Source organism: Staurois parvus, unplaced genomic scaffold (assembly GCF_062004578.1).
Source record: "Staurois parvus isolate SC_StPar_1 unplaced genomic scaffold, SC_StPar_1.0 ptg000950l, whole genome shotgun sequence".
In the NCBI taxonomy this organism is placed as follows: Eukaryota; Metazoa; Chordata; class Amphibia; order Anura; family Ranidae; genus Staurois; species Staurois parvus.
Window position 1 is genome coordinate 713,488 of NW_028318746.1, and position 27,942 is coordinate 741,429.

At 39.6% G+C, this 27,942-nt stretch overlaps 1 protein-coding gene across 3 annotated transcripts; it reads right to left on the bottom strand.

Annotated features, from left to right (window-relative positions):
- Positions 1–95: 95 nt before the first annotated feature.
- PPP1R10 (protein phosphatase 1 regulatory subunit 10) lies at positions 96–27,483 on the bottom strand. Of its 3 annotated transcripts, none has more exons than XM_089656943.1 (19): positions 26,946–27,483; positions 16,710–16,825; positions 16,532–16,618; positions 15,754–15,889; positions 15,614–15,665; positions 15,425–15,502; positions 13,743–13,913; positions 13,558–13,660; positions 13,204–13,313; positions 9,882–9,982; positions 9,584–9,728; positions 9,309–9,482; positions 8,966–9,212; positions 8,742–8,817; positions 7,261–7,449; positions 6,269–6,383; positions 4,266–4,373; positions 1,710–2,084; positions 96–1,620 (listed from the first exon to the last, which is right to left on the bottom strand). In XM_089656943.1, the coding sequence occupies exons 2-19, from the start codon at positions 16,814–16,816 to the stop codon at positions 1,511–1,513; spliced, it is 2,484 nt and encodes an 827-aa protein (XP_089513069.1). In that variant the 5' UTR covers positions 16,817–16,825; positions 26,946–27,483; the 3' UTR covers positions 96–1,510. The 3 variants fall into 3 exon arrangements, with proteins under 3 accessions (XP_089513069.1, XP_089513068.1, XP_089513070.1); XM_089656942.1 differs by having other exon boundaries at positions 4,266–4,376; XM_089656944.1 differs by lacking the exon at positions 7,261–7,449 and having other exon boundaries at positions 4,266–4,376.
- Between the last annotated feature and the right edge of the window lie 459 nt (positions 27,484–27,942).

The window sequence follows — 27,942 nt, forward strand, 5'->3', positions numbered from 1 at the left end:
TATCCCATCTGTGGATTTAGCGGTTTCATGTCTGGTGTTCCACTCTAAAGTATCTTTTGATGAAATTGTAGCATAAGACTTCCAAATGAAATATATCACCTTCTCATTGGGTTTATTTAACATTTACAAATTTTACAAACAAGTCCCAAACAAAGGAATCCTTTTAGGGACCCATAAAAAGCAAATACATTAATTAAAAGTGATTCAATATATTCTCAAACAGTTTTCACAAAAAACAATTTTCCAGGATAGAAACCAAAGCCTCCTTCCCACTTTGTAATACCAATGAGACTGAAAGCCAGAGTTTCCTCCATTAATACTGTATTTAATACATTTTGGGAGTGATAACGAAAAACTGTATTAAAGTGGTATCAAAACAGCAAGCTTAGTATATACTGTTGAATAGGGATGAGCTGTGGGTCAAAGTAGTTCAATGATATCAGAAACATGGCAAGGCCCTGTGACAGACCCAGCTGGGACAGGGGCTTTTGGAGGGGCCAGTAGGAAAGAGGCTAGCCTGCAGTCCCCGCCTGACAGACCCAAAACAGAACAGGGGCTTATGGAGGGGACCGAGTGATAGCCTCTTTCCTTCTGACCATGGGCCTTAGCATCAGAGGCAGGCTTTATGGTCAGTAGGCAAGAGGTTAGTCTGTATTCCCCCTCCAAAAAACCCTGTCCCGGTTGGGTCTGTCAAAGGCCCTTTTTGTAAACATGCAGCTGCGGGGCGGGAATGCTTCTGACATAGTTGACCTAATAGGACCATGTTGCCATATTGGGTCAATATTGTCACAAGTATCCCTGCCCCTTTGTGTATGTCAGCTGCAGGGTGGGGAATCTCCTGCCCACAGCTCACTAGCCCAGAAATGACAGCTAACTTCCAAGTTTGGACTGAACCCGAGCTCATCACTACTGGTGAACATAGCTCCTGACTTTTGGGCTGCAATAGTAATTACTCAGCACGTTTATCTCTATGTACCCTGGATGAATAAAAGCAGCTTGTTTGTGGAATACATTTATACAGATGCTCAGCATCATAACTGCTCAATGATAAACATACATATTCTTATATACATTAAAAAAGTATAAACATAGATAGTTCAGTGTTTTCCATTGCTGGTCTAGTACACCACAGTGCATATTTTGGGAAAGGTTTCCCATTTTAGTGTGAAGTCATCAGTCAGTGTTAATACTTTAAGTCTTTGCATGTATTTCTTTGAAGTTGCACTGAAAAGAGGAGCCGAGTCAGCTATGGATAAGCCACCTCTGAGCCAAATATCATCGATTTAGTGTTATTGGGATGTCAGAAGATAATGGACACACTGGGATGACAAACACTGAAAAAGGTGCAAGAAAAAAAAGAACAATGGAAAAAGTCAAGAGGTCTCATCTTCATCAGTGGTAACATAAAACATACGGAGGGAAAAATATAGGCCTCACAGAAGCCATAAAAGTAACAAAGTTCAGTTTGTTCGCTTTTGTCCAAGAAAACACTGATTTCATTGGTCAGTTTTTAAGGTAGAGGTGGTCCATTAATGCCTGGGTGATAGAAGGCACAATCGTTTTCATATCGACAGGTACCCTTGTACCTGAAATGCCGACATATAGGTCGACAGGACATATCTGGAAAAGAAACAGATATTTGTAAATAGTGACATGGGTTTAATGTTTTTTAAAGATTTCATAATTATTTATGATATTAATGAAATTACCTCCACCTTGACTATGTCCCCTATGTTCTCCTCCATGGCCCCTGTGCTCTCCACCATGGCCTCGGTGTTCTCCACTGTAACCTCTATGCTCTCCACCATGTCCCATGCCATGTGGACCTTCTCGTCCACGTCCAGGTGGCCCTCTTTCTCCTCCCCTTCCAGCTCGTCCTCTGAATCCTGGGTCACCTCCTCTGCTTCCTCGGTTTCTGTGAAATGGGGGAGGATGTCCTCTATCCCCCCGCATTCCACCTCCTCTCCCAACCATGGGATCGTGGTGTTCACCTCTCATTTCATTTGGTGGCGGTTCCCAATAACCATCATGTTGTGGAGGAGCTGGACCCATCATCCGTGGACCGCCAGGAGGTCCATGTGGACCTACAAAATAAACACATATGTTAAGCTTCTGTTTTAATCTCTACTGCATGCATTTATCCACAAGCATTACCGCAGTATTTCAAGGATTAGCATGACAGATAAAGGCAACAAGAACAGTTTACATTTACTTATTTACATAGTGCTAACAATTTTCTGCAGAACTTTAAAGAGAACTCTAAACAAGAATTAGCTTTTTTATTTAAAGCATACCAAGGAAAAAGGAACATAAAAAGAATATGGAGTGAATAAAACTCCTGACAGGTTTTTCTTTGTATGCTTAAAGAGTTACTTTATCTTTACCAAAAACTGCCTATGAAGGTAAGGGTCACCTGTAAATAAAAATATACTCTGCAGCTTTGACTAAAGTTGAATAATGCCCTTACTAAAGATAGAAGCCATTTATGTATGTCCTGAAGCCTGTTTGAAAAACTTCCAGAGATGGCACCATCCCTTCCTGCCTTGTTACAATGTTGCTTACTTTAGATAAAAGCACGTACGAGTCATGGTTGTGGCAGAGCGCTCTGCATTCCACAACATACTGTGCGGCCCCAAATGCAAGCCTCACTGCCCATGCAATGTCATTTGGCTGTTGCAGAGTTTGTTTTTATCTACAGGTGTCCCTTACCTGCATACGTAGGTTTTTGGTAAAGGTGAACTAATCCTTTAAGATAGTGAATTTGATGGCCCTGGAACCCTATGTGGAGGTTACGTGGCACCTATGATTGCTAATATTAAAAAAACTACACTTTTATCCCCATACATAATCTGGGTAATATGCGGACCACTTCCATACACCAAGGGACTGCCACGAAAAGCCTTGAAAAATATATTGGTTGGTTCAAAAGGTTGGAGCACCACACCAAAATGTTGAAATCCATAAAGAGGGTTTTTAAAAAAAAAAAAAAAAAAAAAAAAAAAGCGGTTACTGACTTGAGCTCTAAATCAGGATAATTGTACGTTTAAAAAAAAAAAAAAAAAAAATCTTCATCCCCTGCAGCAGCTGGTGGACTTTCTTTGTAGTCTATGTCCTGTTAGGGAGATTTCCCTACATTTCCAGCCATAGAGCCGCAAAAGACAATGAGCATTAATATCACCCCAAATTCCCTTCTTAGACAGTTATCAACAGAACAGGCGTCCAACTAGATCTTTCACCTCCTGCTCTAGTGACATCAGTAATATGTCTCATTGCTTTTTGATACAATGACTGTGGACACAGATCAAAAGAGGGAAGGTGAATTTTCCCAGAAGGAACATAGAGTAATAAAAACGATCATAGTTAAAACATTTTCCCAATGTATCCAAAATTTAAAATGACACTTCTGGCCTCAAGTACATGCTAAATAAGTGTCGGTTCACACTACAGCGACCTGAAAGTCATACGACTTATGGTGAGCCTTTGACAGGTGACTTTTTGGCAAATTGACGCAACTCAAGTACTACTTTGATGTGACTTTGAAGCGACTTCATGCCATGCGACTGTGCCTGTGGCAAATGAGAACATCAGCTGCAGGCAATCTTCTTGTAATATCAGATCCAAATCACATCAATATGGATGAGGATTTGACTTGGAGGTAACTTCTATTAAAGTCTATGGGCACAAGTTGGATAGAAGTCGCCTTGAAGTAGTACAGGAACCTAAAGTTGGAGCAACTACAGTTGTCTCCTAGATTGTAAAAGCTCAAAGGAGCAGGGCCCTTGAACCCCTCGTGTATCACATTGTATTGTTATTGTACTGTCGCATGTTCTGTCTCCCTTTGTAATGTACAGCGCAGAGCGAACTGTTGGTGCTTTATAAATACTGTATAATAATAATAGTGTTAATTAAGACAGCTCTCATAGACTAACATGGGATTTCACATGTCATGCGACTTGGGGTCTCACAAGTTGAATCCCAAGTCGCAGCAGTGTGAACAAAGCCTACAGGTGAACAAATGCCTTGACTTTCTTCACTAGGAACTAACCCATTAAAAAAACCCTGAACTAAAATCAATGCAGCACTCCTTATGACCAAGTTTGAGAAGCATATCTTCAACATGCACCCGATTTGCTGTACAATTATTTCAAAAAAGTTGCAAACACTAACAGATCTTCTTTGAACCTCCAAAACAAAAAAAAAAAAACAAAAAAAACAAAAAAAAAAACAAAACACATTAATGGCTAGCCAAGACAAAAACAAATTACCTGGGAATGGCCCACCAGGCCCGGGCTGTGGGTAATGTTGCGGAGGCAGCTGCTGTGGTGGGTTTTTAGGTGCAGGTGGTGGAAAGCCACTGGCAGCAGACATGGGCCCTGCTAGAAGAGAAATGAGAAAAGGATTTTTATGATACAAAAACCTTGAGAGATTTTTAAGCTTAACCCCAGGTACAAAAAAATTACCATTAAATAAATAAGGGCCTCAATAGCCATAAAGGATATAAATCTACTTTGTGTGTACCAAATGTATTTGCAAACCCAGGTATTACTTAGTAAATGTAGTAGTGATATCACTGAGCTGTCTACAGCCTATGTAGAAAGCAGAGCTGCAGGGGAAGCCAGCAGGCTTCACCCAGTACCGGCTGCCAGGAATAAACAGGTGGCAGAGACAAGATCAGCCACCCTGTACAAATAGAGGGCAGCACTGAGCGCTCTTATTAAAAAGAAGCTCCTGCAGAGGGGTAAAGTTTTTAAATTACTGCACAGATATGGAATAGACAAATCATACCAAGATTCTGAGAATATACATGTCTTTTATTTAGACAATATTTATATATCCTGGAGTTCAGCTTTAAAACTGTACTATGGGCAAAACACAAAATTACATATGACTCTGTGAATTTCATTAACATGGTAGTTTTCCTGAGTCCACCCCACAACCATTTTTTAAACTTCCTTTAAAAGGATAAGTTCACCTTTCATAACATGTTACACCCATATTCAGAGTGTAATATGTAACATGTTACTGTAGGACTGGCCCCAGCACCCTCCTGATTCCCTGTTGTGACAGCTAGCAGGTGATCTTCTCCACCCACTGTCACAATTTGAAAAAAAAAAAAAAAAACGCGGCTGTGCGGGGCTCTGGCCAGCGGCATCATTCATTGATAGAGTTCTGTGAGTGGAAAACTACAAGTACCGACACAGACTTTGCAGCTGTTGGCTTGTAGTTCTCAATGATTGTATGTTGTACGGGCTTACACTGACAATCTGCAGAAGTCCTGCAAGGCACCAGCAATCTGCTGATCGCTGGTGCAATGCTTTTCAGGCTCCTACAAAAAATGTAAATTATATATTTATTTAGTAACTACATATTTTTAACTGCAAAAAAAAAAAATGTGCATTTTTGTTTTCAAGTGACCTTATCCTTTAACAAACCAGTAACAACACTTCAGACCTGATACGGCAATCCAGTGGCTGGCTGACAATGCTGATGTGAATAGTAAAGCAGCAGCTTGGTAGGGTCAGCCTGCAAACAGAAGTGCTGTTACTGGCAGGATGTCCAGGTAAAAAAGTTTGCAAAGAAATCTATATGCAGGGAGGTATGATAAACATAAGGAAAATGGGTTTATTTCATTGTTAAATTACTTTTTTATTCCAAATGCATTACAGCTTTAAGCGCACTTTAAAATGCTGCCTTCCGTTTTTAAAAATAATTCTTCCTTTTGTAGCAGCTTATGTAAGGGGCTTACCCTGTGGCGGAATGTCTGACTGTTGGATGTGTGCCCCAGAACCTCATGACTGAGCATTCAGCTTTCCTAACCATGCATGTGCAGTCTGTTCTCTTCTGTGGCAGAGGCCAAGCTTAGTGCTTTGAGAATGAGAGCTGACTGCTCATGCATAGTTAGGCAGTCCATGTTCTTGTAGCTCCTTCATGAGGTACTGTGGCCACGAATCCAACAGTGGTGCATAAATTGACAGCACTATATAAGCAACTGTAATAAATAAAACAAAAAACTCAAAGTTCAATTTGATGCCCCCCTCCCCCCTTTAAATGCTATACGGATTATCCCAGCTGAATAGCTTGGCCTGTTAAAGGAAGTTTGATAATATTGGATCTACTGGCAGGATCAATCGGTAATAACTACATTATAGGGAGTCAGAAAAACAAGAACTGCAGTGTTAATGCAGTAGGCATCAAAGTGAAATATTGTTGATTTCCGCTTGACAGGAAGAATTGTAGCTTACTATAATTTAAAAAAAATAAATCTCACCTGGTGTAGGTGTGGCCTGGCTCTGGTTCTGCAGTGAGCCAAGAAGCTGCTTAATCTTATCTGAGAAATCTGGTTGCTTCATCAAATCTTCTGGTTTAGCATTACCCTGGGCACCCTGCAACATAAAACATTTTTGGAAAGTGATAAATACAAAAGAGTACGAAGACAATCTAACAAGAAAAGGTCTGAGATACAACAGGAAAATGCATGTGTTATTTGACATTAAGTTATTTTCAGCCACGTAAGCCAATTTGCAAATCTTATTGATGGTTACTGCTAAAAAGAAGAGTCATTATGGCAAATATTGTTATAGCTTAGTGAACCGAGCTTAGGACGCTGATAGCCATAGTGTATAACTTCTAGTTATCAATTAGCAATTGAGCTGAATGCCATATTCCATGTTTGCACGAGTTACTGTGAGGTCTTAAAGGACAAGTTCACCTGTGGAAAAATGTTACATTTTCCACCCGTTTATAGAGTGGAACATGTTCCCATAGCCGCAGCAGCACCTGCCGCCCCCCTCAATTTGACAGATAGTACGGGTAAACGTCTCCCTGTACTATCTGTCATATTTAAAAACAGCGTGGTCGTGCGGGGCTCCACCCACATGGCGGCATCACTCATTCACAGTGATCTGCGAATGAGTGCCTACAAGTCCCAACAACCTAAGAGCTGTGGGCTTGTAGTTTTCAATTAACTAGCACAGTGCTGTGGAGCGCCATGGTAGTTCATTGAAGCTTCCTGTTAATATATCCTGTACGGGAAACAGTTATTCTGACAGGTCTGCAGGAGACCTGCATGGCATCAGCGATCTAATGATCACTGGTGCAATGCTTTCCCGGCTCCTTTAGACAAAAAAAAAAAAAAAATGTGCATTTATTATTTTTGTCCAAAAGGTCAACTTATCCTTTAAGGAATAATGCGGACGATGTTTCTATTTACCAAGACATACCATGCATCACAAATGGTGCACAATATGGAAATCTACTCACCATGATAGAAGTCAGGATCTCTTGCATGGTGCCTGGCAGTGGGCTTGTTTGTGACTTTGAATTTCCCATGCTGCCCATTAGGTTAACAAGTACAGGAGGCAGCTTAGCACCAGATGACAGGTCTGGAGATTGAGACCCTCCAATCTGGTCCATGGATTCAACATAGGAACTATCATCCACAGAACAATCCTATTGGATGTAGAAAAAAAAAAAAAAACGTGGTTTGTAATAAAATATACTTTTACATACCTGAGTTATAGATAGCAATAAATGATTATATTATTTAGTTACAAAATATATCAGCTGAAAGATCTTATTTCTTTTGACCTGAAAACAAGCAATGCTCTGATGTGTTCATTAAAGGGCAACTGTAACCTATTAAGAGAATTTCCTTGGTTCATTTACTTACCTTAAATTTAGTGATCTTCTCTGTGTATTCCTGCACAGCCTTTCCACTGAAAATACTCTTCCTAGGCCCTATTTCTATAGGCAAGCCATACACTGCTGGACCCCTGGGGGCATCATATGTATGGCTTACCCATGAATGAACAGGGCTGTGGCATCCACACTACATGGAAGACTATACATGGACATCTTCAAAGACAAGGCCCTGTGGTCCTAAGCACAACTGTAAAGTGAAGTACACAGATTTCTATCTCTTCTTTTTTTATGCGAGATAGGTAGGAAAAGGGGGATGGGGGGGGGGGGGGGGCATTTTTAGTATGAGTTAGGCTTTACTACCACACTTTAAATAGGAACTAAAACTCTGCCATCTTAGCCTCTATTGATCTGCAGTTGCCATGGTGCTGCACACATGATCAGTTAGGATACCAGCAATTTGATGACTTGACAATTCGTTTGACAGCTCAATCAAACAGGACAGTTCTCATCCACAGGACGCTCTGAATATAACTGTTTTGTTAAACAGTTAAATTGAAGGGTTTAGTTCCACTTTAGTAAAAAAAAAAAAAAAACTCCACACACAACAATTGTACCAAAGGTAAAAATGTCCTTTAATACACAGAATCCACCCAACATGGAAAGTATGTAGCTTATTATTATAACAATTATAGATGAAGGTAAATATTTAAAGGAGAACTTTGCCTTTAGTAAAGTTAACCTTTAATGACCCCCTTCCCCTAAATGCAGCCCACCAGGAATAATACTTAATGCTTAGCTTCCTCCGCAATCCAGTGATCTTTTCTTCAAGGCCCTGGCTGGCTCCACTTTATACTGCACATGCATCATGTGACTCCATTTAGTCTATGTGCAAGTCATACTCAAAGGGACTGCTGGAGGCCATGTGTACGGCTTACTCACATGAATGAATGGAGTCATGGTGTGCATACGTAATATGAAGGAGAGATGGCAAGAGCGTTGGAGGAAATTATCATTGGATTGGAAAGGAAAATTATCTTAGATGGGCTGCATGCTGGGGGATGACAAAATTGTGGCTTGAAGTAGTGGCTTAAAAAAATTACCTCATCCAGTGGTATGAGCTTTGGAGGCGCCGGTTCATAAGGCTCAGGGTCTGGCTCATGTGGAGTATCAGGAACACTGTAGGAAGCAATAAAAGTTAGTTTTAATGTGTCAGCCTAAATAAAATAAAGCACGGATTTAAAGCTTGTGCACATACCATGCTGTAAAAAACAAAAAACAGACTTGTGTGAAATGTGTTCTACAATACTTGATGTACATAACTTACCTCTCCTTAGAGAGAAAAAGCTCTTGCAGAATGCCCATCTCCCGCTCAGCTTGCGTGTGCTTTTCTGTGCTGTTGCTTCCCATTTGAACAAGTGACCCTGTGAGTGAAAATGGGCGTGGAAGAACCCAAGGAATGGCTTCCTCCATGGCGTCATGGCTAAGCCGGCGGGCATTTTGGAATGCCTGGCGGTCCTTCATCATCTCTCGTTTGGCAGCTTCACCAAAGTCCCTAATCTTGTTCACATTAACTGTAAGTGGACATACAAAAGGAAAGACTGTTATAAGCACAAAGCTATATGGATTACAAGGATATAATGCCAAGAGAGATTAGATATTCCATGTACCCCTCTCTGTTTCATCTAACTCAAAGTAGAAGTACTCCCGAAGTTGACTCTCATCTGGCCAGCTAACCGTTTTCCTCTTCTTTCCTTTTTTAGTTAGTTGAGGAACTTCTGGATCAGCAGATTTCACTTCTGCTGGGGCAGGGGCAGGGGCAGGTGTAGATGCAGGTACTGCTGCTGCAAAATGGAAGGAAAAATTAGCCATATGAGAAAAATGCACAGAAGGAGAAAAGGTCAGTAATGGTTACAGCTCGGAAGAGTATAGAATGAGGACTTACTTTCCATAGGCTCAGGAAGTTCAACAGGAACTGGAGTGCCAGGTCGTTCCACTTCCATTGCCTCAGCTAGGAGCTCTGGTTCTGGAGAAGAGGGCTTGGTGACCACTACTACATCTCCTTGGGGTTTGCTGTCAAATGGACTTGGCTATATACACAAAACAGATATGGTTTTAGGTCTCTGTACGGCAGTTACAACAACATCCTTGTATCTGTATTTCTAGAATTACATTTCCCAGAACAAGTCAATATATTAGGCTACCATAAAAACATTCCATTTTTTTACAGGCAATTAAGTTACCTTGTTGCTAGTTGGAGAAACCGCTTTCTTCTTCTTTTTAATCTTAAGTCCAGGTACTGGTGCTGAATTCAGTGCATCCAAGAAACCTAAACTCTCCATAGCTACAGGGGAAAAATGTAGGATATTATTTAAGAGTTTAGAGCAGAACTTTACTCTCTTAAACAACATTGACTATTTCTAATCCTTATGCTGGTAGCATTAGTATATAGATAGGAAGGTATATCATATTTGTTTTACATTTTTTTTTGTTTGCATTTCTTTAGTTAATTTCTGGTTTCCATGCCTAGGCAAATGATGCCATATATCCCAGGAGTCTGAGAAGGGGAGGGAGGGTTCACAGCTTAGCACATGCCTGAGCTAAGGGCAGGGGGATTCCAGGAAATAAATGCTACATAAATCATCTGCCCTTTCTCAAGATGGCCATGGCTAGAAATGCTGGGGGAATGGGGGGGGGGGTGTAAGATGACTTGTCAGCAAAATAAAGCATGGAGACATGGATAGATGGATGGATTGGGGGGGTCAGGGAGTTAGCTTTGAATATTGAAAATTAAATATATGGCATTTTTGTTTTGTGGAGCTCAGATGCAGTGCAGTTCCACTTTGATATATGGCACAGTTTGACCACTTGCCCTCTGGAAGGTTTACCCTATGCATGAGAAGGTAATTTTTTCTTTTTTTTATATATACGGCGCTACACAACTTCGACAATTGCGTAGTCATTCAACACTGTACACAAATTAAATTTAAATATTTTTTTCCCCACAAATAGAGCTCTCTTTTGGTGGTATTCAATCACCACTGGGTTATTTACTGCATTATAAAAGGAAAAAAAAGTGACCAAAAAGGAGAAAAAAAAGATTTTTTACTTTTCGCTATAAAACATATCTAAAAATTAAAAAAAAATCTTCATAAAATTTAAGCAAAATGTATAAGTATTTGGTTTACATGAATGTTATAGTGTCTATACGACGGTATATATACACGCTGGAATTCTTCTCTTTTACATGAGTAATGACGGTGACCAACTTAAAGCGGGGCTGCGAGTATGGCAGGTATTCTGACACTGGTTAACGGACATCAGCAGTGACACTAATACAGTGACTAGTGCTAATAAAATGCACTGACACTAATGACACTGGGCAGAAAGGGGTTAACATTTGGGCAAAGGGTTGTGTGTCTAACTATGTGTAATGTGTGCAATATGTGCGGCTTTACTAATGGATGTGACCATTTTTGTCTCCCTGCTTCTCCTTCCCCAGCTCTTCTGCAGCTGAGAACAGAGGGTATGTAATCACTCTTAAAAAAAGAAAAAAAAAAAAAAAAAGAAAAAGGTATTTATAATAATCTATACACAAATGTTTTGCCTTTCAAAACAATCACTTTAAAGTGGAAGTTCAGGCAAAAGCCAAATAAGGCCACACCTACTCCCTCCCCCATTCTAAGCTATTCTATCTAAGTCTGTAAAGAACAGATCTGTATACTTTCCTATTCTGAAGCTGCTCCGGTCAACTCTTCAGCAGCAGCTTCTGTATACAGGAGAGATTGCCGACAATGGCTGGAAATGCCTAGGAGATGATGTCACCCAAAACTTACTGTGGGGCATCAGTTGTCAGCTGCACCTCTACACAGAAATCGCAGCTGACAGATGATCCTGGGAGCAGACCAAATCACCTTCAGAATAGGCAAGTATACAGATCTTTTCTTTACAGGGTTGGATAGAAGAGGCTTAGAATGGTGGTGGAAGCTGGTTTAGCATTAGTTATGTTTTACCTTAACTTCCACTTTAAAATAGTTTATGTGGATTGAGAGTTTAAGCTTTCACTTTAAGTCCTGGTTCACACTGATGTGGTGTGGGAAAGCGCATGCGATTTGGACAGGAATCACACTGCATTCTTGTTCAAATCACATGCTATTCTATGTAGTGCGATTTGCACCCCCCATGTAGATACACCTTTTTTGCACACTGGAATCAAAACACATGGGTATTCACCCACGTGATTCAATTCAGGCAATCGCACTGCGTTTTGCAACCATTTTTGGGATATCATTAATACGGACACCCGCAGCGGTTCGCACGAACACAATGCGATTGTGATGCGGTGTGGAATTGCTGCAAATTCCGTACCGCATCAGTGTGAACTGAGACTAATGGAATACTAATCTTTCAGGATAAAAATGTTAGTCCCCAAGCTCAATCAAAATCACTAATAAAAAATAAACTACTAAAAACACAAACAAAACCAGTTTTTCACGTATATTTAGTTAAAAAGCCACGCACAGAACCACAGAATTGTACACCAGAACTTTCAAAGGCTATTTGCTCCCATGCAGGGCTGGATAGTGTAACTTGGAGCAGTGCTGGAAACTACAAGTCCCAGAATGCTTTGCTCTATCCTAGTATACAGTGTATAGTGGTCTGAAGGCTGGCCAATGATATTGCCTATTTCAGCAGACAGCAAAATTATCAGCGCTCCTTGAGTCAGTGCTTCCTCTTGGGAGCAAGCACACAAGGGTGACAACTCTACCTCTCCATAGAGTTAATTGCAATTGCAGCATTCTTACAATACAGGCAGCAATGCAGGGGCTATTTTTTTATGAGTGTTTTTTGTTTTTTTTGTTGTTCTTTTTTTATCTAAACCAGCCATAAAGATGGTAGACAGTAGAAAGAACATAAATATGGAACATGTAAGACATGTTTTTCATTAAGAGGGTTTAGATACACTTTAAAATGAACCTGAACCTCCCCTGATCATATGCCAGATCATCGAAGAATTTTTTTTTTTTAAGACAATTAAACTCTTAGGCTTCAAGCGCCATATTGTGGAAGTCATGGGCAGCATCATGTTTCCCCATAATCAAAGTGCCCGTGTTTTTCATAGTGACCCAGCAGCAGAAAAGCACTAAAAAATTATTATTATTATTATATGAGCTTTTAGCAATAATGTGCACAGCATATTGGCACACTTTGGCAACCTTATCTGGCTAGTGATCCCCTCAAGCACCGAGTGTTCCCATCAGGTACAGGCGCTGTCCATTTCTCTTGGTCTTTTGGCCAACTGGTTGGTCACATTTACATGGGAGTCACATCACCACAACACAGAGCCACACCATAAACGTTGAGCTGCGCATGCATAGCTAAAAGTGCACAAATACTGACAGGCAGGGTGAAGGATTTATGACAGAAGAGACAAATAGGGTCTCTTCTGTCATAAAATCCTACCCTTCAATGTGTTTTTTAGGTTTAATTCCAATTTAAGTGAACTTTGAAATAATGCAACCATTGTAAATTAAGGAATACTTTAAAGTAGGTTATGACACATACGCTGTGGAGGAATGATCTTCACTTTGATCTCCTTGGTAGAATTTGGTGTAGCATTAAGTGGCTTGTATTTCTTTTCTGCAGGTGTTGCATCACTGGGTGGTGGAACCGAACTGGTAAAGACAACAAATGTAAGCAAAGCAATACAGCTGTAGACATAAAATAAATGTAACGCAGGTTGCATTTTAAAGCAGTTTTAATAAAATGCATTTATTTGGAAACAATCCCTTTAAATTAGTCCATTGTTACCTTGTGCATCAACAGGCCGTCTAAACCCATTGACTACTGGGAACTGTTGTCCGAGTGAGCATACATTATAATGTTTTAATACTGACAGTCTCCACTTTTTTTTCTCACCTTTGTCTTTTTACAGGAACGGGTTTCAAGTATTTGTCTGATATAAGTGGAACAGAAGCTGGTTTCTTAATGGGAGCTTGTGATGGTGTTTCCACCTCTAGACCTGTGTTAGGGTAAAGGAACAAAATTAATCAAAGACAATATAAAAGATTTATTTATAGAGAACAGTGCTTGTGGTCACTTACCTGTAGATCTGAACTTTGCATGACTAGGGGCAGTAGTGCGCAGAGTTTTTGGCTTTTCTCTCTTTCTATCTGCTTGGTCATCTATACAGGACTCAGCTTTGGCTTCTGCAGTCTTATCAGCCACAGTAGATCGTCCTTTTGTATCATCTTTCTTTTTCTTTTTCTCCTTTTCTAGAGAGTAAGAATAAAAAGGTTTTACAAAATAAAAGTGCTACATGCAAGTAGTGAATCTGTAATTATACCCTTTAATATAGGCTGCACCCTCTTTAGTTACCATATCATGTGACAGCAGAATGTGTTATGTGAACAATTTTGTTTTATATACATAGGCAAACATTAAGCTCTAAAACTATTAAAATGTAATAAACAAAAAGAGACAGTTGTGTGTTGTATCTCTTTCTCCCAGACACTGGTGTGCACCCTAAGGCTCTCCTACCAGAGAAAAGAAAAAAAAATAATATGCTTTGGAGCTAACACCATTAACCTGTACTGGCCCATCAATGCTCTAGCTTAAAGGATAAGTTCACCTTTCGTAACATGTTACACCCATATTCAAAGTGTAATATAGAACAATCAGACTAGCCCCTGCTCTCGCTTTGACAGCTAGCGTGGGGGGGATCCTCTTCCCCCTCGCTAGCTGTCCCATTAGAAAAAAACCCCCAAAAAAACAGTCCTATGGGGCTTCGCCCGCCCGGCAACGTCACTGATTCACAGTCCTCTGTGAATGAGAAACTACAAGTCCCGACAGCCTTAGCAGCTGTCAGCTTGCAGTCCTCAATGAACTACTACGGCACTGTGGTAGTTCACTCATTCTTCCTGTCAATATATCTTCTTGCTCGTACATCCCTTACAGGAAAGCAGATATACTGACAGATCTACAGGAGACCTGCATGGCACCAGCAATCTGCTGTCAAAGCTGCAGAAAAAAGTAATAAATGCACTTTTTTTTTTTTTCCTGCAAAAAAAAAAAAAAAAAATTTAAATAAAAATGTGCATTTACTTCTTTTTACTAAAAGGTGAACTTATCCATTAAAGAGACTCTGTCACATTCTTGCCCATGCAGGGCATGTGGGCAAAGTGATGCAGACTCTGCAAAGCATCACCAAACCACCCTGTACTCATCTTCCCGCACAGTTTAGGAGATATTCACTTTTTCTGCAGCTGGTGTCTTTACTGGCACATGCATACTGCTCTGTGAAGGGATGGCATAATGAGTATGCCATCTCTTCAAAGCGCTGTGCAGCGATCACGGCTCCTGTGCACATGCATTCAAACAGCCATAGCCCAGAACCCTGAAGGGACCAGGTGAAGATGGAAGCCCTGTCAGCAGGGACAGCATGCCGCTGGAGAGCTTTGTTTTAAACTAGGCCTTTCACAATATTCTAGTATGGAATGCATACTAGTACATTATGCCCTTAACTTGTAGGGGGAAGGTTTTTTCCCCCCCAGACTTCACCATCGCTTTAATAATGTCACATGACCAGAACGGCATCACTTTTTCCTAGGTTGCCGACACAGATTTCAGTAGCAATTTAGCAATTGTAGAGCAGCAAAGCAGCACAGAAGGTGAGTAATTGGAGGTTGGAGGCTGACCTTTCCAGAGACAACTGTATAGACTAGGTACACTAGCTGACAGAGTCTCTAGGTACAGCCCTGCTAATAAACGTAATACCACCACTCACCAACAGGTAAAAGATTACTCTGGGTCCTAATTACAGTCATCCAGTCATTGACAAGTATAAGTGCTAACTTCCGAAGTTCTGAGAAAAAAAAAAAAAAAAAAAAAAAAAAAGGAAGACAGATGTAAACATACTTCCAAACGCCAGAAACACATTGAACTATTGTATATCAATATAAAGTATGTACCATACCTTCATCCTCGCTGGTTTTGCTAAGCTGCTTCACTAGCTTGGCTGTGTTATTCTGTAAATTCAAGACAGAAGATATTAGATAACACAATACTAGAGTCTACATCCTGCATACAGATGATCAAAACATCAGAAAGACTTACCAACTTTAGGTGGTCCACTGTCAATGGTAAGTGCTGAAGGGTCAGCAGAATTTGATAAAGCAAAGGGCTGTTTTTGTTGTTCCGAGCATATGTCAGCCAAACATTTAAAAGCTTATATCCTCCAACCCGGATGAACCTGAAACATTCAGAAAAGGTGGTCAAGTCCACCAAATATATAAACATATACATTTAAAAATACAGAACCCTGGAAATGCAGTAAATTTATATCCTCAGATTCATATTTGTTATGTACAAAAACCATTTACTTTATAGCATTATGCTGAAAATAAACAGATAAGTGAAACACCTATTGTAACATGTTTTGATTCAGAGTTGCTCAGCAGTGATTTGCCAAGTAGACCTATACTCTAAATACTTCACTTAAAAAACAAACAAAAACAAACACAATATACACATCCCTATGTCCCGCTAACAAAGGCTATAAGGTGGTTAAACACTGAATTGCCACCACAACTCTTTTTATGCCTTTTTGCCCTTTGGTGCCAGTGATGGGGTCTATCTTGAATAGGAGGACTGAAAATCAGACAACCACTGATTACCTAATTCTACTTGAATTAACACACAGACCACATGACTAATGGCTTGGCATTGATTATGCGATTCCTGGAAATTTCAGAACTTTATACAGCTTACAAAAAATGCCTGCTAGGTGCTGTTTAAAAATACAGGTCCACTTTAAATGTAAGAGATCTGTGAACATCAGAGCAGAATATAACAGTCTTGAAAATAGAATTTATAAATCACATCTGCTGCTTACTTAGAAAGTAGTTCTGGGGCATGTGTCTGGCATATGATGTTCAGGTAAATACACCGACTGACCATCTTTTGAGATTCTTTCATCAAGCTGAAAGACAATTAAAAAATGTAAGTATGAGTAATAAAACAAGATTTAAAACCAGCAATTACAGTCACCAGTAATTTTTTCATGTTCTTACTTGTATATTTTTGTTACTCCATTAACAGCTTTTACTTCTCCCTTTTGCCCCAGCAAACAATCCAGGCCCTTGAGCAGCTCACTGGGATCTATTGGTCCTGACCCCATTTCACCAAGCTGGAATAATGAAAACAGACAGATAAGGACTCCATTATATTTTGATATACATGGATATGGAGCATATCAATATACATGTTAACTGGGGGTAATCTGGATAATCTAGAAATTCACTTTGAAAAAATATTAAAAAAATTGAAAAATAAAAAAAAAAAATTTAAAAAGCATATTTTTGTTATGTTTGTTTTTCAGGGTTTTTGTTTATGTACAATAGATATGATTGATAGTGTCAAGTACACCCACTAAGAGCTTGTAAGAATTAGGTTCAATGTGGCTATATATTACTAATTATATTATATAATCATGGGTTACAGTGAGTATCTAAAATCTGCAAAGGGCTACACCAACCTAATCCCGAAAAATATTACTAAACTTAATTTATTACAAGTGTGAGTTTTATCCTGCACATAATACCAGTGCTGTGATGTGCACAGGGAACAGTTGTTTTCTTTGTGCCCTTACAAAATGCGTGCAGAAAAATCTCTGCTCCATGGTGTGAACGAGACCTTAAAGGATAAGTTCACCTTCCATAAGGTGTTACACCCATATTTAGGGTGTAACATCAGGACTGGTCCCCGCTCCCCTGTTTTGACAGCTAGCAAGGATCTTCTTCCCCAAATGTCAAAATTTAAAAAAATGCGGACATGTGGGGCTCAGCCCACGCCACTCATTCAGAGTCCTTTGAATGGAAAACTACAAATTCCGACAGCCTTTGTGGCTGTCGGCTTGTACTACTCAATGAACTACCACAGTGCTGTGAGCATCGTGGTAGTTCATGGATTCTTCCTGCCAGGAAGTATTGGCTTGCCCATATGAAGTACTAGCAAGTAGATACACTGACAGGTTTGCTGAAGACCTGCATGGCATCAGCAAGCGACTGATTGCTGGTGCAATACTTTACATGCTCATGACACAAAAAATAGTAAAAAAAAAAAAAAAAAGTAAATGCACATTTTTTTACATGCAATAAAATGTGCATTATTTTTTATGAAAAGGTGAACTTATCCTTTAGGTTAGGTTCACACCTATGCAGTTGGCGTTTGATCCATTTCTGCAGTGCTTTTTGAGGTGCGGTTTTTCCCCAAATGCTGTTTTATTTATTTATTTTTGCCAACTTGTTGCTGGGCAGATTAAAAACGAAAAATTGCATAAAAAATACAGCACTTGCGTTTTATATGCTGTTCCATTGACGTCTATTGGACTAAAAACACAAACTGCTGTCGGAAAAGAAGCCCCTGGCCCTTTCCAAAAAACACTGTAAAGGAATAGTGAATAGGCCACATTTTAAGTAGCCTCTGTTAAATTGTTATGTTCCGGGGAGGTGGCGGGCACTTTATGGTTTCTATTGAGTTGTCAAAACGTAACATGGCCTATCAAATCGTGATGACACTACAAGAATGTATGCTAAAACACTGCTTTCATTTATTTCATAGTTTTCAGCCATCCTATGACATATTCATGCTCTGAAAACTAATCTAACTTATTGGGTAAAAAAGTTTTCAGCACCAAAATTTAGACGAAAAGAAAACCTTGACCCTAAAAGATAAACATTATGGCTGCCACAAATGTGAGCTTTAGGGGACCACAGGCCACCACTTTTTTTTTGGTCTATTGGTTTATATGAATTAGTGCCAGAGTTCTATTACTATTATATTGATCAAGCTGACCTTAGTCTCAACACTAAAGGCTCAATTGTCTAACCTAAAGCAATCATTTACCATAAACGTTATTATTGCAAATAAAATAGGTTAACCGTATCCAAAACTTGACTTGCATTTAAATCAATTTTGAATGTGTGGATTTATAACAAATCTGTTATACAATTGACCTGTGCACACCTTTGCGGTGCGCTGCTGTGCAGTTCTGAACACACAATGTGTATTGTGTTAAGGCAGCCCATTCATTTACAATTGACTTTCAGCACACCAAAAACCATACCTGCACCTTTATTACCCTATGATACACACCGGAACTCAAAGTTGTATGATACGATGTTTCACTACCATACAGGTTACATGAACAAGTGTATTGGGGTGCCATTCAGAATGAATAGCACCGCAATGTACTAATGCATTCATGCTCCTAGATTGTAAGCTCCAAGGAGCAGGGCCCTCCTTTCCCTCTTGCATTGAACTGTATTGTTGCTGTATTGTCTCCCATTATATTGTAATGCGCTGAGCAAACTGTTGCTATATAAATCCTGTATAATAATAATAATGTTGCAGTACTACAATATTGTGATGCCTGTCTGACAGTTTTTCTTCTGGTAGCAAGCTTTGGCTGTGTTTATTAGAGTGAAGCTCATGTCAGTAAGGTTTATGAGGCAATTAACTTGCACTATATAGCATAGGCTGCTTAACCTTCCTATATTTAGTTCCCAAGTGTCGGCATATTGTTTTCTGGGACCCCAAATGTCTGTGATATTTATAGGATCACAAAAATGGAATAGTCATAGTTTACAATCTGGGAGGCTCAAAAATGTATTGCAGGACACAATGCTGGGGCCCAATCCACGTGATGTACACCAAAATACTAAAGTACATATAGATGACACAGAACAATCATTGAATAGCTGTTAGTAATATTAGCAGAGAGGGTAAAATGTATAAATGCAGTTTTATAATCTAAGAAATATGAAAAAGATACGGCTGTGCTTTTAGGTTGAAATAACAAATTTAAAGTACACCTGTCAGGAGTGAATTATGGAGGCCACCATTGCCGATGTCCCCTTTTGGGGAATTTTAGTTCGCCGACTGATACCAGGTTCTTTAGCTTCACACTTTGAGTTGCTGACCCAGAATGAGTAAAGAAAGAAGAAATTGTTACACTTTTCTGACACTTTATTTACAACATGGGCTTGTTTCTGATCTGTTATTTAAATGTATTGACGCCAGGCAACTAGCATGTGCAAGAGGATTCAGCAATGGTAGCCCCATAGGTCACCCATGACAGGGGTACTAAACAAGATATTTATATAGCCATCTTTCTTGATATTGCTATAGAAAAGAAATAAATTGTGTGATGGGATGTATAGCAACCTTCATTTGATCAAACTGTTAGTCCAGACTCAGATATTATACAATGGAGGTGCTTTGTTTCCTTCACACATAAGGACTATTACATTTGCAAACACCGATGGTTTCTTGAACATGGTTTACACTGTATGGCATGATTTTGACAAGGAGTTCATAAAGCTGCAGAGAAGCCTTGTGTAAAGAGTTTTGTTTCTTCTAAATTTATAACTTTTTTTGTTCTAGATGATGAATAGATTTGAGAAAAGTCGGAAAAATTCTAAACCTCAGTCTACATTATGAACGTTGTAAACTCACACCACCCCTGGGCTGACCTCTAGCATGACTAGTCAGAACAGCTGCTTGCATTGCCCTTCGCTGTTAATAGACTTTCTATAGCAGAGGCTGGAGGACACATGTATCTGTTTCTCCTTTAACAGATAGAGGGAGATGGGGAGACTTGGAAATTATGAAACAGTCTCCTCCCATCTCAAACCAAGACTGCTCCTCCGGCAACTGAAGCGTACACACTCACACACAGGCTCTGCACTCTGTCGGATGAACACACACACTGATAATGCCATTCAACACGCACTTCTAATACCATGTCACCAGGCATAAGCTCAAATTTGGAGGCAAGAACGCACATTTTAATTTTATAGAATAGAAAGACTGTTACTCTATCAAGTAAATTATATATGCATGCAAATGTGAATATATTATATAATTCAGGAGAAGTGTGCAGGATTACAGTGGACATTATTGTTCATAATGTCATAATTCATACTGCACCAAGAGAGAAGAGTATTCTGCACTGACGGAACTGTTATACACTGTACAGAAGTATGCTTAAAAATGTAATCCATTTATCAAAACTGGATTTCTAAAAAGTTAAAGCATTATTTTATTTAAAAAATTTGATGTTAATAATAAACATGTTATACTTACCTCTTCTGTGCAACAGTATTGCACATAGTGGTCTTGAAAAACTCATCTTCTGGGGCCCCCGGCCAATGCTCTTGGCTACTACATAGCAAGCGCTGGCTATGGGGGCAGATGTGTGGGCTTGTTGCCAAACCAGGTTGTGTGTCCATAGACACACACTTCAGCTTGGTCCCGCTCACTCCTCTTACAATTTGATTGACAGAAGCAGGAACCAATGGCACCTGCTGCTGCCTCTGAGTTCTGTGAGGAGCAAGAGCGAGCAGCGATGCTGCTCTCAAGCACAGGGAGCTGACACTGGAAGGTTTTTTTTGTTACCTTAATATGTAGAATGCATTAAGGTGAAAAACATCAGGCCTTTAGAACCACTTTAAACCAGATTATACTATGCCATACCATCATTTATATTTTGCTGGGAGTATGGCATCAGACTTTAAGGTGGAACTAAAGTCTAAAATTTAAAAACTGCAAGCAGGCAGGCTCTTTATTGCAAATGTCTTTACTGAGTTGCACACACCAGGGGCGGACTGACAACTCATGGGGCCCCCGGGCAATAGGGGTTCATGGGGCCTCTGTGTCCTTGCCCAAACTCAAAAAAGCATATGAAAAAGGTACCAGGGGCATCTCATGGGGCCCCCTACTGACCCCGGGCCCTCGGGCAGTGCCCGAGTTTCCAAATGGTCAGTCCGCCCCTGGCACACACAGCTCAGTTTAGATTCCAGTACAGTGCCTGTGTGCCCAATGACTTAAATCCTGCACATGCGTGGGAGTGACATCATCCTAAATCGGCCAATTGAGAAGGTCAAAGATCGGCAACCAGAAGAACCCAGAAGTCAGCCCCTGCGAGGGACCTGGCAAATGTGGGACAGCTGAAGCGGAGGTAAGAATTGCATACTTCAGTTACGCTTTAAGGCTTGGTTCACACTGTTGTGCTGCATTAGTGCATTGTGGCGTGCTGCAGAACAGAAAAAAAAGGGTTTGGTGCATTAGGCATCCCATTCAAATGGTAAAAAGCATCTCTTTGCTGCTCAGGGCTTTTTCACACCAGCCCTGTTGGGTAGCATTGCATATGGCTGTTCACACCAATGCACTGGTGAAGACATACATTTTATTGCAACACACTGCAGTGTACAGTATTAGGGTAGAAAAAGAAAAAAAAAAATAAGAGAAAAGTGAGCACTGCAATGTGTTATAACAAAACATACACAGTATGCGATATGGTGCTGTGGGAATGAGCCTTAACACTAGAATTGTAGTTAAATCCTGTAAGGAATCATTAGAAAGCAACAGTGTGCCTGATTTATGAAAACTGAAGCAAAGGTGGAGCTGTTATTTAGAGTAACTGAGATTCTATTATTCCACTATCATATGCCAGTAAACACTGTTTAAAGAATACAGTCACCTTGAAAAAAAATAAATACATGCACATTTTTTTTGTAGGCAAAAAAAAAAAATATGCGCATTTATTTATTTTACTAGGAGCCAGCAAAAAACTGCACCCACGACCAGCAGACCGTGGGTGCAATCTCAGGATCCTGAAGACTGTCTGTGTATCTGTCAGATCTAATCTCCTACAGGCAGGCAGTTACACAATGACAGGAAGCATTAATGAACTACCTAGAAAGCACAACAGCGCTCTGGTAGTTCATTGAGATCTAAAAGCCGTCAGTTGCAAAGGCTGTCGGTACTTGTAGTTCTCCCATTCACAGAACACTGAATAAATGATGCGGCCGGGTGGGCAGAGCTCCACACAGCCATTTAGAAAAAAAAAATATAGTGTTAGCTGGTGCGGGGAGAGAATCTGCAACAGTGCGGGGAGCTACTGTAACATGTCTCAACCTGAACACAGGTGTAATGTAACATGTTAAAAAAGGTCAACTTATCCTTTAATGAAAATGGTGAATTTACTTCTGTAATTTTCCAGGAAATATTTAAATCTGATTGGTAGGTATGTGGCAACAAAGGACAATTCTAAAGACAAGAAATGGCAGCTCATTAGGTATACTTAAAGTAAAACCTTTTTTTTTTCCATATTGAATATGGTAAAGGATGGTTCTATTCTAGACTTACACCTTCCCTTCTGTCATGAAGACAACAAAAGTGAGAAATCTCTCTACCTCAAAATTTTCCTGTTCTGATGGCAACTCAACTTTGGACTTGGTGCTGGACAAATAGACAGTGAATCTTCCCTGTGGGGACACAGACATTAATAAAACACCAAAAGGGTTTTAACTCTTCCCTACACTATTCCAAATTTGCCTTTAAATGTTGCCTTTGAATACACTTTAAAGTAGATCTAAACCATATTTAGTCTGTTAATGCACTGTGCATAAAATGTTTGCCTTACTTCATAAAAGTACTGGTTTCACTTTTTTACATCTCACTGTTGCTAATCTCCTGCAGCCTTTGGCTGGATCAGCTTCCTGGCGACAATGGACTATGCCTGCACTATGTGTTGGCACAGCAATGGGCAGTCTCCGGTGACAACGTAGGGGCACAGTTGGCAGAAAGCTGTCAACCAATAACAAAAAAGTCCTAAACAGGGGTTGTGTTAAAGAAAGCTGCAGACTAAGGCCTCCTTTACATGGGTATTTATCATATACACCGGATTCCAGCGGCAAGCTATTCTGCACTGCCTCAAAGCAATCAGATTTTAATCTAAAAGGAAAAAACTGGAATCTTAGGTGTCTACTTATATACGTTTTTTCACTTTTCCCATTAGAATCCAATTACAAAAGTGTGACTCTTGGGTGAAAGTGAAAACATAGACACCTTAAATGTTTGAAGCTTACTCTGGTGCATAGCAGATAGGCCCTAGAATGTCTGTAGCCATATAGCAATTGGACTAAAACCCAAACTGGAAAACGTCAGAATGAAATCCGGAATCTGGCTGAACACCCTAGGGAAACAGTTATTTCTCAATTTGATAAATGAGGCTCATTCTCTTATTTGGCTATGAGGGGCCTGGTGTATGAAAGTGTTTGGAGGGAAACTGTTGCTGACCCCAATATCAACTGGATTTCAAGATCAGGTTAAAAACAGAGAATAATTGGTTGCTTTGTTCAACACCAACACTTTACTTAATAAAAAAAAAAAAAAAATCTAAAGCATCTCCACTGTACAGAAAAGCTATTGTACCACAGCTGGTGTAGTCCACCACGTGTACATGGCATCTATATAACAGTTCAGTGCATAGGTTTCAATTGCAATAGGTAGATAGACACATTAGGCATGCATATATTTTTGTGCTCGCAATATCTGCTAGCACTTATAAAATTTTCAACATAAAGTTGCAAACTTTTATCAGGTTAACAAGAGATGGGCAAAGTGTGCATATACACACATATTGGGATTGTTTGCTTACCAATACTTGAGCTGGCCTTTCATCTCAGTGACAGGGATTTTCCTCTAGTTCATCCAATACACAACGGTGGTATCTGTAACAGCTGACCCTGTGCTATAGGCACTGACACTCGTGCCAAAACTGGCAGTGGTGCCTTATTACCATCGACTCCAGGCTGGCCACTGCCTGTAGCTGGCTGGTATGGTATGGGAAGCAATATCAGAATACTTACCCAGTGACAAAGGTTTTGTTTCAGATATTAATTTATACATGTGGCATTAATGTGAATCTTGGTGATTAAAAAAACCCACAAAAGGGATAAAAAAAGGACTCTTTTCCACTTTAAAGTATGATAGTAAAATATAAAGTTTACTAAGCATTGTAATGTCTACTAAACATTGTAATGTTTAGGGAAAAAAATGAATAGCCACGTTTTCACCTTCAAAAATGCCAGATAAGGCATTTAAAGAAAAAAAAACGAAAAAACTGAATTTATCACCAGACAGAGCCCAATTCGATACTGGCAGTTAAACATCAGAATATTGAAAAAAAAATAGTTTTTAATTCTTTTATGAAGAAATATAAGACCGTGGCATAATGAATAACAAGAACAAAATAAATGGCTTTAGTTAAAATGTTAAAAGGAAATAAAAATGCCTCAGAAATTATGCTTTACATAGTACATGCATTTTTTTTTTTTTTTTTTTTTTAAATAAAAATTCTTGGTTATAATTCTTGAGTAACACACATATATGCACACCCACCCCCAAACATACAACACTTAAGGCAGTCAATTCATCTCTAGGCCTATATTGTTTAAAAAAAAAAAAAACCCTACAACAAACCACACACGTGTACACACACACACACATGTACACACACACACAAATGAAAAATTTGTGGGAAAAAAAAAAAGCTTACGTGAAAAATTGCAAGCATGAAAAAAAATCCGGTTGATAGCTAAACGTCTATGTTTCCGAAACTGGCTACAACAAAATACAAGTTAATTAGTACAGATCAAAGCACGGGTGAAATGTCCAATGTAAACTGAAACACTGTGGAACTTGTGGGTAACATAAATGAATAAATGTGTCAAAATGTATTTGGTAATTACTGTAAATAATGGATATTTTAGCAATTTTCTTGTGCTGTACTTTAGACATTAATACAAAAGTGCTGCAGAACAAAAAAAAAAAAAAATAGAATTACTATCTGAAAAGTAGAAAGTCACTGGCTTATAGAATGAAATGTTGAAAAAATTAACATTGATTCCATAGCCTATCTAGCCTGCCTCACCGCTCTAACATCTTTAACAGATGTCTGCCGAGCAGAGGGCATAAGCAGAAGAGAAGAGGGTGTTTCCATGGGCTGTGCACATTGGCCAACCCAACCCCACTGCAGCCCAGCATGACTCGTCCGTCCGCCCCATCTGCAAACAAAGAAGGAGTGACAGAATCCATTTTGATTCAGGAACACGCCAGAGACAAAAAACAACAAGCCGAGCAGCCATTTTGAAGAACAGTCAAAATGCACTGCAATAAATGCTCTGAAAAATAAAAACTCCCGTGGTAAACAATTAAAAAGAAAAAAAGAAATGGTATAAGAAAAAAATTTTCATACATAAAAATTAGCATAGATCCAATATTGCCTCACACTTGAAATATTAAAGATGTATATTGCCTCTTCTGCATACAATTATGACTCCAATTTCATGGAAAAAGATGAAATGTGTTGTGGCAAATAATATTCAGAAATGGGAGTTATGAAATGACATAATTACTTTTTAAACAGCACATGCGTTGACTTATACAAAAGCTATATACAAAAAATAAAAAAAATACATAATTAAAAAATAAGTCTACCCATATCACTTTTGCCACACTGCTCAGTCATTATTGGAAAGCGTTGCATTTTAAATATGTACCATTTGTGGCAATTTGTAGGCAGAAGCTATGCAATCTTTATTACTAGATTGCTTGCAATTCTCTTTTAAATTTACACATCTGCCTCAGGTGAAAAAATGAAATAGAACTCCACTGCTGTGTAAATATTATATCCGTATGGTGCCCACAATATGGTAATGGCGTAATAAAAAAAAAAAAAAGCAGAGCAAAACCAAGAGGAAGAGTCCTTGGGCAGGATGGTCATGGGTTATCCTCCATTAATCAATCTGCTCTCATCTGCTTCATTCCATAAGCCTTTATGTTCCCTGCCTGGATATAAATTTGTTCCTGGCCATCCTGGAATAGGGGTTCATCCTGCTTGGTGTCTGAGCAGCCTCCTCTGCCTGCAATCTTTATGTACAGATTGCTCATGGATCTATTATTACAGCTAATCTACAATTCCCTGCTAACCCAAGTTAAATGTTGTCTCCCACACAGAGATGAAGCCTTTCAGGCAAAACTCCCAACCTCATCTCAAGTATGGGAGCTCATTTTCCACTGAAATCTAGATTATATCTCTGTTTGATAGCTCATGACTGCCTAGATCATTAGTGCCTGGCTAAACCAGCCCCAGCTCTAATTTTAATGGAAGACTTAGATGGTCATAGAACACATGCCAACCTAATTATATACGTTCAAATTTGCAATTCATTTCTCTGCAGCTTTAAGTCCTTCCTGGTAATGATTGGGACCGTGCCATGAAATTTCTGATACCATTATATGTCCAGAGCTACACTGAAAAAAAAAAATGGAGTTTAGAGAAACCCACATGGCTTTTTCATGTGGGGAAAAAAAAAAAAAAAAAAAAAAAAAAAAAAAAAAGGTTTTGGGGGAGTTGGAAAGTTGTTTGTGAAAAGGTCATTTGAAAAAGCAACACTTACTATCCAAAATTCTCCTCCTGTGCTTCGAACGTAGGTTTTTGGGCTAAAAAGTGAAGAAAAAAAAAAAGAGGAACCAGAGGAGGCAAATGCCTCTTAGAGGGGCCAATGTGCCTTTATAGGTTATAGCAGCATGACAAAGGCTGCAGCCACCATCTTAGAAAAGGGCGTAGTACAACTCAGGGTTGGAAACTGTCCAGCAAATCCATACTGAAGGGGAACTTGACCACAAAAATGGCTGAAATGCAGTTTAACAGCCTAGCTTTCAGTAATACTAGAGCTAGCCTTGTTTTTATTACCAATTAATGTTATTCTAACTTCTCAACCGCCCTATGGGGTTCAGGGGAGCTCAGATTCATAAGAGTGGCACAAAATTTGAGGGGAAGACGTGTAGATGGAGCAGAAGAGGGATTTTTTTCCCCTTGATCTTCAGTCTGGTCCAAGCAAAGAAAAGCTTCTGGGTTCTTTAGAGATTCATCATAACTATCGTCCAACATGAGCATTCAGACCTTGGAAAGCCAGAACAACTGGTGGAGGTAGAGACCTGTACAGGAGACAAAACAAAGCAGATTAAGTACGAATCCTAAATGGCGGGAGCAAAAACAAACACAATGGCAAAAAGGACAAAAAAAAGAGGGAGGGGGTAACGGACAAAATGCCCGCCACGCTCCCACTACTAACATACCTGACGACTGAGCCTTCAATGGCGGCGGCAGGCGCCGCCCGTGTTTATAAAGCTCCGTGACGTAAGCTAAGGGGGTGGAAACTGGAGGCTGAAAGGACGAAGCGGGTTGGTGAATCTCTAAAGGCAGATTTGGAGACGGAAGATAGAGACAGTTGACGTTGTTTGACCGACCAATAGAAGCCGAGCAACCTTAAACACGCCTCGTCACTCCTTCTCCATTATCTTTCTTGTATTGCTGTAAGGCTTTAACGAAGAGACTGAGGCTCGTCGCCAGTTATAACCTCGCGTTACAGCCTAACGTAATCGCTTTTCTAC

What these genes read in the sequence shown, in the direction of transcription:
- PPP1R10 (XM_089656942.1), bottom strand. Translation starts at nt 16,816, where the DNA reads ATGGGGTCAGGACCAATAGATCCCAGTGAGCTGCTCAAGGGCCTGGAT. An exon ending in GCCCCAGAACTACTTTCTAA is followed by an intron (nt 15,890 to 16,531) that starts GTAAGCAGCAGA and finishes TGAATGTTTCAG; the next exon opens with GTTCATCCGGGTTGGAGGAT. An exon ending in GGGACATAGTCAAGGTGGAG is followed by an intron (nt 1,621 to 1,709) that starts GTAATTTCATTA and finishes TTTCTTTTCCAG; the next exon opens with ATATGTCCTGTCGACCTATA.